General features: G+C 41.6%; 2 protein-coding genes across 4 annotated transcripts in view; both read right to left on the bottom strand.

The window, feature by feature from the left end:
- The window catches only part of nptnb (neuroplastin b), a 40808-nt gene extending 32363 nt beyond the window's left edge, over positions 1–8445 (bottom strand). The window contains exon 1 of one of the 2 annotated variants that reach the window (XM_061814608.1): positions 7986–8445. In XM_061814608.1, the coding sequence (XP_061670592.1) occupies positions 7986–8061 (76 nt within the window). In that variant the 5' untranslated portion in view covers positions 8062–8445. The remainder of the gene's footprint in view (positions 1–7985) is intronic. The other variant, XM_061814609.1, reaches the window with a different exon arrangement.
- Positions 1–15091, bottom strand: part of LOC133498130 (UDP-glucuronosyltransferase 2C1-like) — a 33712-nt gene that overhangs the window by 7090 nt on the left and 11531 nt on the right. The window contains exons 3-4 of one of the 2 annotated variants that reach the window (XM_061814603.1): positions 10178–10343; positions 2157–2351 (exon numbers count right to left, since the gene is read on the bottom strand). In XM_061814603.1, the coding sequence (XP_061670587.1) occupies positions 2339–2351; positions 10178–10343 (179 nt within the window). In that variant the 3' untranslated portion in view covers positions 2157–2338. Of the gene's footprint in view, positions 1–2156; positions 2352–10177; positions 10344–15091 lie in introns of those variants that run through there. The other variant, XM_061814602.1, reaches the window with a different exon arrangement.

Here is a 15091-nt window from a genome sequence, read left to right as displayed (position 1 = left end):
AGGTTACACTGGTAGTCATAACAATGTACTGGGACAGGCAGGCGAGTGCTAATTAGGATAACCTTTTTTTCCCCTCTTATTATTGTTGACTTGGCAATATTGCAGTGAGCGGCTGTATCTGATCTTTTTGGTCATTATGCTACCTACAGTAACTGTCGGAATAAGTAGCTACCGTATATTCAGTTTTATAGTCGTCACCACCTTTTTCACCGTTGTTGGAAACCGTTCTGTGGTACGGTCCAAAAAAGCTTCCTGAAAAGCTGAAGATGGAATGCACACTGGAGGAAGATCAAAGGAGTTGATGGATGTAGTGAGGGAAGACATGAGGGGAAAGGACAAGCCAAAAGGAAAAGAAGAAGACTGTCTCCTGGATGGACTCAGATGGATGGAACTGGAAAAATCTCATCACTTCCCACGCTTATGGACGACAACTTTATTTCAACAGTGGGCACCCAAACGTCTTAATCATTGTCCAAATCAATTTGTTGAGACCAAGAAGTCCGACCACTTATTGTTGGTGGGACTCCCACGTCTGCTTTGTGTTCACAGGTGCCAGAAATGCCCCCGCGTTTGCAGCTAGTCTGCTGTTACTTAGCCTAGTGGCTTCCTAGCCGCACTCATCATCTGCTATGCTGGGCTGGAGAAAGTTTCTCCAGCTCAATCTGCCTCTGTGCCCTTCTCCAGCGAGGGGTCTTTTTCGGCTTCCATTGTTGCGCTTCCATGTTATCCATGCAGCTCATTTAAGAATTACGCTAAACGGAAGCCTCCGGCGGAGAGCTCTTTGTTTTTATTTAAACAAATTATGGAAATTTCAGTGACGCTACAATGCACACATGTGCATATATGATGAGCACTAAGTAAAAATGGCGGCATCCGTATGCAGTGCTGGAGGGCTTGTCAGAATATAGTAATAATTATTTTATTCATCCATCCATTTTCTGAGCCACTTATCCTCATAAGGGTCCTGGGAATGCTGGAGCCTATCCCAGCTGTCAACGGGCAGAAGGCGGGGTACACCCTGAACTGGTTGCCACACAATCGCAGGTCACATGGAAACAGACAACAGTCGCACTCACAATCACACCTAGGGGCAATTTAGAGTCTCCAATGAATACATGTTTTTGGGATGTGGGAGGAAACCGCAGAGACCAGACAAAACCCACGCAGACACGGGGAAAACATACAACCTCCTCTAGTTGTCTGAACTATGAGGCCAACGCTCTAACCAGTTGCTCCACTGTGCTGCCTAAAAAGTATTCTAGTTTTCCATTATTTAACTTGTTTTGATTCAAATGTGAAAATTGTCATTTGGGGTTGATTCCGAACAATCATTTGACGACTTCTGCTGCACAGCACTGTAGATTAATGAGTTTCATTAGCACATTCTGGATTTAAATGTTCTCATTCTCCAGTCACCTACAGATCACTGAGTCCTCTTCCACAAAGATGAAGTCACCATGCCGGAATTTTTGCACCGCTTTTAAAGGGAATTCAATCATCAGATTTGACTGGACAGGATTAAAGTTGGCTGTAGTGATGGCCACAGCAGCATAGATGTCCCATTTTAAATGAACTGCGGTTATGCGGGTCCAAGGTTCCAAAACAGGGTCTACCTCAAATCCTGGCTGAGTGGGCAGACAAATACACGAGCTAAGCCGGCATGTGGGTCAGCAGTATTTGTCACCAGCTCGTATTGTATGCATTTAATCACTGCGCCCTGCAGTGTAGCCTTTTTATACCAATCTTTGTTCATTGTGGTGCTGATTAGTCACATTCAGAAAATACTGTAGGTGCTCACATGGCTTGCAGAAGAAAAAAAGGTAAGTTAAGCAATCGCGAAGAAACACGATACTGTAGAAGTGTCGAGACTGGAGCCAACATGATTCTCAACCTTTGTCACCAGGTCATACACTCAGTACGTGCTTAGCCTCATGTATGATACAGAGGAATTGACCAGCAAATGACTTCATCAACTGCGAAGGAAATGTAACCCGACAGACAAATAATACTTTTGTTCTCTAAATTTTGACCAATACAGTAAATCCTCGCCAAATCACGAATCGTCATACGCCAACTCACCTGGCTATTTTTCTGTTAATGCCCAGTCAAGATACTCATTGAAAACACACCGAGTATTCACACCTATGCACATATTTTTATTCTCTTTCTGTAACACCGTACGATGGCACCCAAACAGCCCTCTCCTTAGGCCCCATGCTAGCGAAGGAATAGCGAGCGTGGGCCATCGCCTGATAGTCGGGCGCCTTGACAGCGTGATGGAAGAATCCGCTAGCGGTTCAACAGGCAGGGGAGGCTTCATGTGGGCTTGATGCCGGTTTCACGTGTGTGACCTTTGAACATTTTACATCACATTAGTGGTTGATTGCATTTTCAAGTGAGATGCATGCTTTTTAGTTAATATTGAAAGGGTTATTCTTTTTTTTAGTGGATAAAAAATATATATATATTTTGGTAATCAGCCCTCCACTGAGTGACTCTTTAACATTTACTAAATATAATCATTTCATTAAAAAAAAAAAAAAAAAACATCTTGGTTTTCCAGAAAAGGCCCCTCTGGCAGCTACTTCTGTTTGACCCAGTTTTGTATCCATAATTACGTGACACTGATGCATTTCTTCCGATTGTCTCCCTCTACGCAGAAGATCCAATTGTGAGAGCACAATTGTTTGTTACGTTGACAGTGGTGGCGCCGCAGCAGAGAGATTTTCACTCGTGACATAGATAAGCTCAAAAAATTGGAACGGCCTGATTTCAGTTCTCTCGGCAGAAAAACTTCTGCAACTCAGGAATGTATGGGTGATTTTAATTCATATGACTCATTTACTGATGCATCGTAGAGCCAATATGACATCCCAAATACCTTGTTGCTTTGGTTTTTGGCTAGTTTTTTTTTTTTTAATCATTGCTAATTTTACACAGTTATGTGGCCGTGTCTGCCTGTTTTGTGTTTTTGCACTCAGTGCTGGTCCATATCAGATTTCACACTGAACAAGAACGAGTCGGTCGAAGCGCTGGCTCGAGGCCCGCGGTATATTTTCCAGATTCACAAATGGGCCTTTTGTCCAGAGCACGGACAGGAAACACGATAATGGACAAGTTGCTCCTTCAACTCATATCTCTATTGATTGGCTCGGATGTAGCTTTATAATGCTATTCTTAAAAAGGCAAAACCCGACTCACTTGATTGCAATGCTTGGTGGAAATAAAGAGGAACAAAAGGGGGGGGCACTTATTGGCAAAATACTACTTATTATTCTTCAGTGCTTAGTGCACGCAACAATATCAAGAACCGCAGTTGACAGTCACTGCTTTATAGATTTCTGCAATGGAGCCTTCAAGGACAAACGCCAAATGCCCCCCCCCCAAAAAAAAAAAAAACATTTCTATTAGAAATAGTTAAAGTAATTATACATTTATTAGCCGTACAGAGGGGCTTTTAAGTAACATTTTAACATTTGTAAACATCCTACAAGTCTGAAAAGAAGTTAACTGCTGTTCACATAAGTGACGGGCATAATAGTCGATTAGTTAATCATTACAAATTGGGTGGATTGTGTGGAACTGATTGTTTATTAATTATGTCTTTGAGCAATTGTGGCAATATGGAGTACACTGGTGATTAAATGACAACTTCTGTAGTGTGGAAGACTAAGATGTAATACTGTATATGCTAAATTGAACTTCATCCAGACTTCAATAATTGTGCAACTCCTCAAGACAATGATAGATTGAGAAGCACATTTGATACAGTGTCATGAATAACTATTTGTACCCCTCTTTTTTGGGGGGCATTGTTCCCTATTCAGATTTGTTTTCTGTGGAAACTGAACAATGCCATGTATTCATATATTCTGTTCCCTTCTGTATGTCAGGGAGGAGCTCGGTTCAGACTGGGTTTTGGGAAGTTCTTCACAAGACCTTTTGTGACACACTTTTCACAATCAAATGATCTTAAAGCAATTTTTTTAAGGTTGATATTGCAAGTTGAGTTTGAAACGAGTGATATTAGAGTAGTGCTTGGAGATACGAGAGACCCGACGGGTGGTTTTCGAATTACGGACCATTATCCGGATGATTTTTTTGGGTTGGCTTTGACTTCCAAATACTAACTGGAGATGTGAGAATCGTATAGTGACCGTGAACTCATTGAGAATCACTTTACAATAACCGTAATCAAAACAAAGAGTCTTCGAGCTGTTAATGCAACCCATAGTTCAAGTTGACCTTCACACTAAACATAAAAGAAAGAGAATTACACATTGTGTATTGTTAGAACTAAATCATTTTCCTCATGGGATGTAAGCTAAGTTAATTCTGGTACCCTTGTACTTCTTCTTCTTTTCAATAAGTTCAATTTTACTTTGGGATATTTTTAGAAGCATTTTTTGTTTGTTTGTTTATTGGCTGGGATACATTAAAATAGCATTTCAACTCATTTCAATGGGAAAAGGCAATTTGAGAGGCACGACGGGCATTATCCTGAGTTGAATTCAATTGGTATCTGAAGGTAACACTGCAGTGATTTATGTCCATTTACATATACTAGATAAACATTTTTGTGGGTGCTGTTATTTATGCATGCATTCCAGTTTTTCTCATGCTCGATCCCCATCTTTTACGTTGACTCTATTACGTGTGTAATTTAGGATTAGCAGCAAGATGTATGCTCATTTTCTTTTCTTATTTTTCCTTTTATTTTATTATTATTTTGGGTGGGGGTTCTCTATTTGCATGCTTTCACAGCCTTCGTGGCTGGCAGTGGCATCACAGGCGGCTGCAGCTGTGCGCAAGGAGGCCATCCATTAAGCGTTAATGGATTCACTTTCACAAAAGGACCTTAAACCCACGCTGCCGCGTCGTGGCGGTAAAAATAGAAACAGGGTAGAATGGCCGGGTTGAGGGCACTTGGGTTGGGAGGGAGGTGGGGAGAACGCTATTTGCACTCATATCTGTCGCAGGAACTCGGCCGCCTACTTTTCCCCAGATGAACGTGAGGAGGAAAAGAACCACGGATTCCCCGTGCGCTTCACTCCCCCCACCCGCCCCCCTATACTCTTCTTATGCACTTATAATTATTAGACTCCGTGCGTCACAACCTGAAGGCAGTAATATCACGGGAAAATGTAATATTACATCAGGAGCAGCGCTTGGTCTCTAATCTGGACCGTGTCAGAGAATTTAACTGCAAACATGGAAAAAAAACAAAAAACAGCAGACCATTGAATGAATTTACTTAAAATAACCCCCCCCCCACCCACCCAACACGGACACATATTTCTTTGGCCACTATCATAACCAGTGGCCAACCCCCTCGTCAAATACAGTATGTCCTGAACAACAGTAGCAGGATTATGGGAGATAAGATTTTCCACATAGCCAAGATGAGAAAATGTCTCACGTCACCGCACAGAACCAAGAAAAACAGAATGAACACAATATCTTGGGATGCCTTTTGGTCAGGATGTTGTTTTGATTTGTGCATATTTGTTCCACAATCACCTCGTTTACACTTTTAATGTTATCATACTATTATGGTTCAATTTAAAACGCCTTTACACCAGGACAGTCCAAGTTTGCGTCAATCCTTCTCATATCGTCGCATGTTGGGTGCCTGACGATATCCCGACAGAAAGGAAGAGGTGAGATTTTTAGCATGAAATTTATGGACGGACAGTAATTCCCTCCCCTGCGCTTTTTTGGTTTGTTTGTTTTTACCTCATCACTCCATGAGTGATTGTTTAAGGGACAAAAGTTGGAGCTACACAAGAAATGAAGGGCTCTACACAACAGCCGTCTCAAAATCAAAATTTGCAATAATGGAACGGCGTTCTCTCCCAAGTATGTTTTTGGAGCCTAAAATATTTGAAATGGTGTCTCAAAGTGGGAGTTGGCGATAAAGCTAGTCCATAAAGTTAAATATCTGAAAACTGGTCTCACGGTCGAAGTCAGTGATGACGTCGCAAAATGATAACATTACCCTCAATGTTACGTTTCCGTGACTACAGTATTAAATGGAAAACATCCGGAAACGTGTCTCAAAGTCAATGACAGCAAGAGTTAAACAGAATAATATTGGTAAAAATTCCCATTTTGTGAACACCACCACAGCGGTTTTGCAGACTAAAGGTGTAAAATATTTCAAATTACACAGTCAAAGGGAGGAAATTAGCCTAAACAGCAAAACAAAAGCAATACTACTCACAAATTGACATGACGTAATTTTTGAATAAAGTGGCAAAAATTAAATTTCTCTCAGTCAGATTTAGTAAAACAAAAAAAAATGGGGGGGGGGGGAAATCAGCATTACTGTTGTCAAACAACGGCACTTTTGCAAAATCAGAACCCCAATATTTGAAAAAGGAAGTCGCCGAGTCGACTTTGAATGAGCTTCAGGTATGTTCCCGCTTTAATGAAAAAAAAAAGAAATGGCAGACGCACTATCCGACTATTTTGAATGGGGCAAACAAATACCAAATGACAACACTCACAATGAGCATGGCATAGATGCTAACACTGACTGTGGCCCTTAACGTCACTGATTAGAAAAACAACAACACATAAATGTACAAATTTGTCATAAGATAGGGAGAGACCCCTGCCGCGATGAATAATTGACGGCCCACTAAAGGGCTTTGTAATTGCCAATAGATGTCACGAGTCATTGGTATTACATTTGGACTTATTTACCGTATTCACAATGTGCTGTAACAATACAAAAAAGAATCAGCAAAGCATCAGAACCATGCAGAGAATCATGACTCCATGTTCCTCAAACACCTGTCCTCAGAAGTTAAATTATTCAACACAAACAAACCACCTTCACACAAAGTTCAACAAAATTAGCTTTGATAGCTCGCTAACGCTAACTAACACTGTGTCACACACGTGGAAACAAATACTATATGTCCATTAGTACTTTAAACAAGTAATTCAATTTCTCTTATTGGACATAAATATAATCATAAATGTTGGCAAAGAAGATTGGTTGAGTGGTTATTTACATTCACTGTGAGGGAAGCAAAATATTAACTTCAGTTTCACCGTGACTTTGCAGAAGATGGATTCCGGGACGACCAACCAAGTCAAACATAGATTTAAAAAAAAAAAAAAAAAAAAAACGGCATAATCTATTTGTCCTAAAAACAACGGCACCAATGTAAAAATAAAAAAGCCAGTAGGTGAGTTTTTCAGGAAAGAATGCAGGATAGGTTTCAAAAAATAACAAAAATGCAAATAGGTGAATGCACCAATGCCAGTCCGTAAATAAATTGAAGTTAATTATATTTCTATTAGTTGTTTTGTTTTATTTTTTCCAATGTGTAAGATTTATTTTTAACAATGCAGTGAAATTTCCTTTTCTTTCAACATGTAACCAAATATAAATTGCTATGGTTTTTGGCGTCCTGGAACAGATTAATGGCATTTCAATTAATTTCCATTTGGAAGATTTATTTCATGTACGAGGAAGATGAGTTACGAGCTCAGTCACTGAGTGAATGAAACTCCTAAATCAAGGCAATACTATTAATAACTTCAACGCAACACTAACGAAGTTGGGTCTGAAAGGAGGACCCCGTATTATTTCAAGCAGTAGTAGTCAGCAACAAAACTGGTCTTTAGGCTCGTCGGGATGTTTGGGTTGAAAAACAAAGCTCAGTGGGAACTATTAAGAGAAAGCCCAGCAAATACCAAAGACCATCTGATGTGGATAAAGGCAGTTTAGTCACGCCAGCAAGAAACTGCTTCAAGAAAAGTCATAAAAGTCATTTCTCGGCACAGACTCAACTGAAGCCTGCTCTGGATCTTAGGGTGGAAGTGCAGTGCAGCGGAGTGGAGTACAAATCCTCTTAAAGTCACTTTACCCACGCTATTATTCTAGTATGTTTGCATCAGTCACGCCACGGGTCACATCTGCTCCCCCCACCAGCCCACCACCTCCACCCCCTACTTCTCTTTCTACTTACCGTTTTGAGCCGTCACCAAGGGCGGCATCAAGTTGCCCAGAAGGACCAGGAGCAGCATCATTGCACCAGGACGCATCCCGTCGTAGTCTCGCTCGGACACCCCCCCCCCCACCCCCCCAAAGAAAAAAATGCAAAGGGGACTGGCCGGGGGAAATGGGTGATCTTGTGTCGATCACAAGCTACTAATGATAATAATAATGATGGTGGTGGTGGTGGTGGTGGTGGCGCAGGTGAAGAGACGCGCGCAGCATGGCAGCAGATTCCTCGATTTGATGTCAAAAGAGAGAGCGAGAGAGTGGGAAAGCGAGATAGGGGGAGGGAGAGGAAGGGAGAGAAAAAAAATATCAGCCGATGGGTGGTTCCCTCGGAGGGGGAAAAATGGGGGCGATGGGTCGTGTGGAAGCGGCCGGCGGCTCTCGGCGGCGGAGAAGCCTCGTTGGATTGCAGTGGGGGGGGGTGGGGGGTGGGGGGTGCGATGAACAGAAGGGAGGGAGGCTGGCAAAGAGATTGCACGGCGTCGTTTGGAGGATTCAGAGATGCGTACGCCGACGCGCCTTGGCTCCGACCCCGACCCCCTTGAAAACGGCGCCTAATTACGTACGGTCACGACGAATCCGAGAAAAAGTGCGTGCTTTATTTTCCTCTTCCTCCGTCATCTTCCTGTTATATTTGGGAGGAAGTGCGCTCCTGCGACCACGTGACTTCCTCTACTTCGCTCTCGTGCAATATTAATGCTGCAATTCGGTCGACAGAGACGATGAGGATGATGATGACGGTGAGGATGATGATGATGATGATGATAGCCTTCAGCAAGGCGCTCGCTCCTTTTTTAATAGGCTGCCTTAATATTAATAATTCTATGAGATAGAAACGCGAAGTTATGTAAAAATACACATAGATATTAATTAATGTGCTCATGCCATCGCCAAAGGTCTTCTTTCATGGCTCCGCGTGCGAGCATATCCCCTTGAAAAGTTAAACATGGCCTCCGTCCTGCTTAATCCCCTCTCGTCGGTGGCCTCGTTCAATTTGCGCTGCTGCAAGTGCGACCCCACGCGGGCAAATTTAAAAAGGAAGGGGCCACAGTAAGGACGTCAGGAGAGTGGGATTGGAGGGAAAACGGGATTTGGGACTGTGCGTGAAGAAATGCAGTGCATGTAGGTAGGGAGGGGGGAAAAAACTAAACTTTCCCGAACTAAAACGTGTTTCAGTTCAATATGTCACAGCATCTATGCTTAATTCCACCCCCCCCCCCAAAAAAAATAGCCCTTGCTACATATACAAAAAAAAAAAAAACTGTCCAAGTGAGTGCAAATTGTAATACTGTTGAAAAAATAAAATAGCAAAAGTAAACATGAGAATGATGTTTATGCCTCCAATCTTGCCACGTCATTTAGTTCTGTGCAATCTTCCATCTGGACTGTTGTTACTAACAAATGGACAATAAAGGCAGCTACTGTGGCTAAAGGAGAGACTGTTTAATTAATTAACGGACTCGAATTCTAGAAGTGGTAGAAAAAGAATTGTGTGTGTAAATGAAAAAGCTTGCTTAATGTTGGGGAGCCTGGTCTACAATAAAGTGAGGTTAGGCTTGGTCATGGAACAAATTGAAGTTGGAAGTCAAAGTCTAAACCTGGAGAAAACCACAATTAAGGGCCCTCGCACCCCAGGCCCATGTTGGGGTACTGGCACATTCCGGATCCATGAAAAAGAAGTACACAGGACGCTTTTGAGATTATAGTCATCATTTTCATTTACGTTCCGCTTCACAACGTGTGCAGCAGAACCCAACAAGGCGGCCGACAGCATGTCGCCACGGCATGAGACAGTATGAAAAGGTTTCAATAACTTTTCACCTCCAATATGTCAAGATAAGAGACGAAATTCGAAGTCCATCTGATAAAATCTGTTGGAGGAGTTTGCACAAAAATGGCAGCTGTGCAGGGGGAGATGGTGCAGATACTTCTCAAGCACGGGAGTGGCCAGTATTGGTCAAGAAGAAATGTGCAAATGGTGGAAAGTAGCGAGACTTTTACCTTGACTGCACAAATATGTACGGTATAATTGGGGTGACAGATATGTGACAACAATCTCAAAAGAAAATTGGCAGCATGTTACAATAGTTAATGACAAGAGGAAGAATCGATTGGGACGTGTGCTGGTTTTAGTTTGCCTTGTTCAATAGCACCTACCTGAGAGAAATGGTTGGAAAAGACGGTGGCCACGATGTGGAGGGTCCAAGAGGTCTCGATGGTTGACACAGGGGAGTTGGACACCGTGAGGGGCAGCTGTGGCGAAGGATCATCTCTACAGTCTTGAGTCGTGTCAGCTGCACCACAGCTCCAGCCGCTCCACTTCCTGTCAATACGCAGACTGGTTAGTATTATTGAGAAGGTCAATAAATGTGGTGTCATCTCCAAACTTCGGAGTTTGACAGCCAGCGGCATTGAGATGCAGTCATTAGTGTATTGAGAGAAGAGGAGCAGGGAGAGGACACATCCTTGGGGCGCCCCAGTACTGTTGTGTTTCTGGTTGAGGTTGTGTCTCCCAGCCTCACCTGCTGTGTCCTGCCCATCAGGAAACTGGAAATCAGTGCAAGAGTGCAACCCATCGTTTAACTCGCTAGCACCCTCAGTGTTGTCTTAGATTTATTTTGCTTATGCTCATTTATTTTGATAAAGTTAAGAAATAGAATTAAGAAGAAGAGTTCAAAGAGTGTTGCGAAATACTCTTCTTCACCGCCACCATTGGCCAGAAGCACGTCTTTATGCGCGTTCTTCTTCGTTGGTTGTTATGACTTGCTCTTCAACTTGGGGTCGGTGGAGTGTTGGTATCGAAACGATTCTGGGAGAGCCGTAACATTCGTCCTGGTTCCAATTGCTTCTCGATGCCCAACCCTTGTAACCACGACCAAGTAGCTTCAAGATGGTTTGATCTTTAAACTTGATAATTGAGGTAGGGTTGGGAAAATGAGGCGACAAATAATGTTGACTCAGTTCTCAGTGGGCAGGCATTAAGAGTTACCAAGGAGCAGTTAAGCTGCATTTTCAAATAGTCCTTGACTGTTTGGTGGTATTTTTGCAGGTATCTCTTCTTGGTGTTTTGTTTATTTTCTTCTGGAAATAAGACAAGTTGCTGCTCTGTGCCCAATAATTCGATCTGGGGCTAGAATGGATCATTGTAATTATACTTTGTATTTTCAAGCCGACCATGAGTCAACTGCAACCTCCATTACTTGAAGAGATTTCGCGCAATACTCAAACATGCGATCTCCCCAGCCCCGTTGTCTTTGTGCTCCGCCGCGCAGCCCTCCCTCCAGTTTGTTTAAAAAGTAACCCCACCTGAAACCTTGGCCCGGCCAATGAGCTGCGGAGATATCAGCGCCTCCTTTGTTCGAAACCAATCAGAGTGGAAGTGCGGCATGTTGCCTGAGGGGGAGAACTTCGGGCTGCCTGCATTAATTACGCATCACTTAGCCGTTGCCAATGTGTTCACGACGCGGGATCCTCTTTGGGGCTTTTTACGGCGACTCTCCTCATTTCTTGGCCCCGTCTAGTATGGAAAGTCGACAACAATGGCTTACCAGGCTGAAAGATGAACTTAGCAACAGTCCGCTGGTTTCCAACGTGGCGTTCGGCTTCATTCTCATGGGACTGGAGAAGCTGGTGGAGATGGAGTTCGAGTGTCCATGCAACCCAACGTGGAACGGCTTGTTTTCGTCCGCCTTCTTCGTCATCCCGGCCGTCATGGCCTTCACTTTGATGCTCATCATCCAGGGGTGCCGCTGCGACATGTGGTGCCATCGGAGCGTGTCGCTCTCCAGCGTGGTGCCAGCCGTCGTCTGGCTTATCTTGCTCTTCCTGGACGGACAGTACTTCGCCTGTGCTATGACAGACTGGGAGGGTAGGTTTGTGCTGGTGGACAGGGCGGCTCCGCAGAAGTGGTGCGAACCAATAAGTGACGGAATTGTCCGCCAACAAGAGCTCATGCTACGCTCGCAGCAGCTCTTTGTTTTCTCTCAGGTAAGTGGACCTCCTCTCTATTTGTGGCCGCCAAACAACATTGTTGAGTTTAAGTGTTAAGTCTGCAGACCTTGAAATTTTAACTGCATTCCATGAGTGTTTCCTCTGAGAAATCCCTCCTCTTGTAAGGAGAGCCCATAGCAGGGGTCACTTGCACATCTGTGAAGGTACCAATAATGCTGAAAGGTACATACAGGTTTAGGAGCAACATATGCTGCCATCCAAGCAATGTCATTTTAAGGGACATCCTTGCAAGACATTGTCAAGTCATATTCTGTATGTATTACAATAGCACATCTTCGTATTTAAAGAGTGTGAGTACTAGACTGCCTAGCCAACATTCCAGATCCTGTCTCCCATTAAAAATATCTGTCGTATTTTGAAGGCAAATTACAACAATGGAGACTCCAGACTGTTGAGCAACTAAAGTTGTACATCAAGTAAGAATGGTAACACATTCCATCTACAAAGCTTCAACAATTAATGTTCTCATTTTCCAGAATCTTATTGAGAGTTATTAAAAGGAAAGGAGACTAAATACAGTGGTAAACATGCACCTATCTTAGCTTTTTTTTTTTTTAACATGTTGCAGGCATCAAATTTAAAATGAGTGAATATTTGCAAAAACACCAATACAATTTATCAGTTTTAACGTGAAATGTTTTGTCTGTGTAGTGTATTCAATCAAATATAGGATAAACAAGGATTTTCAAACCAGATATTTTATGTTTAGCATAAGTGGATAAGCCGCTACACTGTTAATCAGAAGACCTTGCATTCCTTGTGTTTGCTCTGTCCAATCTTTTCTCTTTATTGCAAGGAATGCACTCGTGTTGAGTCTCAGTGTTTATCACAGTTATGTAGAAAATATTTCCACAAGACCGTGAGTGCCCAGTCAGTCTGCCCTCTCATATTGCAGGTTCTAGGCATCGTCCTGCTCATTGTCATCTGCGTGGGTCTCATCGTGTATGTGATCAGACAAAGTTGCCAACAAGAAGTGGAGGAGCTACAAGATGCCGACGTCGCCGAGCTCACAGTCCTGAGGATGAGCTCTTTGCGGACCAGGACATCTTGAGACGCTTTCCCCAGGATGCCAAAGATACTGAAAATGCTGCGGCCACGTTCAGCGGACTGAGACCGCTTGAAGAAGCAAACCTTAGTTGCCTTGCAAGGGAACCGTGGTGTGGTGTGGTTTTGTGCATCTAATGGGAACATGTCATGGACCAAAAACATGGAGCAATGACAGAGAAAATGGAAATATTTAGGAGAAAATATGAGGAGGAAAAAAAAAAATCTCAATTCTCTCTCCTTGGATGATGTTAAAAAAGAAAGAAAAACAAGTACTCTACGGGACAAATTCTAAATGTCACTTTCCACAGGGGTATATTCTGTTAAAGAAATTAAGTCTTTTCTTATTGTTTTGTAATAAAAGAAGTTATTTTTGTACGACAGAGAATTTGTGTTTATAGTGTCTAGTATGAGGGCGGCAACATTCTCATGCAAAAATAGCAATTTCAACTTAAAAGAGGAGATATTAGGTCAGTGACAAGTTTTTTTTTTAATATATTTTCTAGTAATCCCCCTACTGTTTATAATTGATGTTTACACAGGAAAAATACAAATGAATACTTCCTTTCCTGTTTACTGAAAGGAAATATCACTTAATACTGGGGTGACAAAGGATCGTTTTTATTTATTTTTGCACTCTAAATTTACGCTTAACTGGGGAAATACATAGAACAACTTTAGAAATCTTTAATTCTGGAGTGTGTGCGTGCGCGAGTCTGCAGTGTGGTTTATACATGTATAATTGATTTATGACTGCATTTATTTATTAAGCAACACATTTTCTACACCCCCTATTCTCATGAGGGTTGGAGGTGAGTTGTACCCTATTCTAGCTGGTCAATTTTTCAATTTGGTCAATTTTTGCCAACTACCCGTCACAGTTTTCTTTTTTGCTTTGTTGCTGTTCATTTGCTTATTCATTGCTCCATTTATTTTATATTGTACTCCAGTACGCCATCTCCAATTTCTGTTTCAGGAAAACACACAAATTCTATTGCAGTAAAAAAAAATAAAAAATAAAAAAAATCACCCAGTCATTAAAAATTAAAATTAACAATTAAAAAAATAATACTTTTTTGGCCCCTTCAGTGAATTCCAAAAATTTACTTCATCATATATTGCTCCTTTGGGAGATAAAAGTCCCTTATATTATTTTAGTCATTATGACAACATGATGTTTTGTAGACTTTATTAACATTGTATTAAACTAAATATAAAAATTGAAATGATTAAAGAAGTACACTGTATGTAGGAGACAGAAGAAAGATCTAATTTCAATGAAATTGGAGGATCTTTGAGCCATTCATTCATTCCAATGAACAAAATGACACACTCATATCCATTAAATAAAAAAAAATATTAAAATACAAAAATAAGAAGAAATACAAGGATAGACTACATGTATTTGATATGCCTTTTAGTTTTTATTTTGCACATTATAAAAGAGGCAATAGTCGAAGGCAATTGATCTCCAGTATCTGAATTAACTTACTATTAAAAATGTAATGAAAAAAATCTATTAAGATACGTATTAAACGCGCCTGTCAATCTTAGAAATGAAATAAATGTATGAATCATGTCCTGACAGAGTATTTTAACAATTTGGCCTTGGCAGAGGTCTCTACTGTCTAACATTATAGTTTTTAATGCATGATCTTGTTATTGTGTAATATTATGTTGGATGATAACATAATACTTTTGCACCTTCCCATAGTTTGACTTTCTCTACACAGTATTTGGATAGATGTAACGTGCATTTCCTTGGTCGTCATTGGCATAAGGTGGCAAGTCCAGTCAAGTCATGTGGCAGGCTAATGTTCCCAATTTTCAGACTTATGCCTAAAACTACACTCGAACTACGTGACTTGACGAATTTTATTTGTTTGTATTACAAAATAGGAAATTTTTTTTATGGAGTTCACACAAACCTAGCACCCCACTACAATATTGCAAATGTGGCATACAGAGACTACCACATGCAAATTTCATGAGGAACTTCCTGAAGGTCATTCCATT

Source organism: Syngnathoides biaculeatus, chromosome 3 (assembly GCF_019802595.1).
Source record: "Syngnathoides biaculeatus isolate LvHL_M chromosome 3, ASM1980259v1, whole genome shotgun sequence".
NCBI lineage: Eukaryota > Metazoa > Chordata > Actinopteri > Syngnathiformes > Syngnathidae > Syngnathoides > Syngnathoides biaculeatus.
The sequence above is the reverse complement of the archived record's forward strand: the minus strand, read 5'-3'. Positions and strand labels throughout refer to the sequence as shown.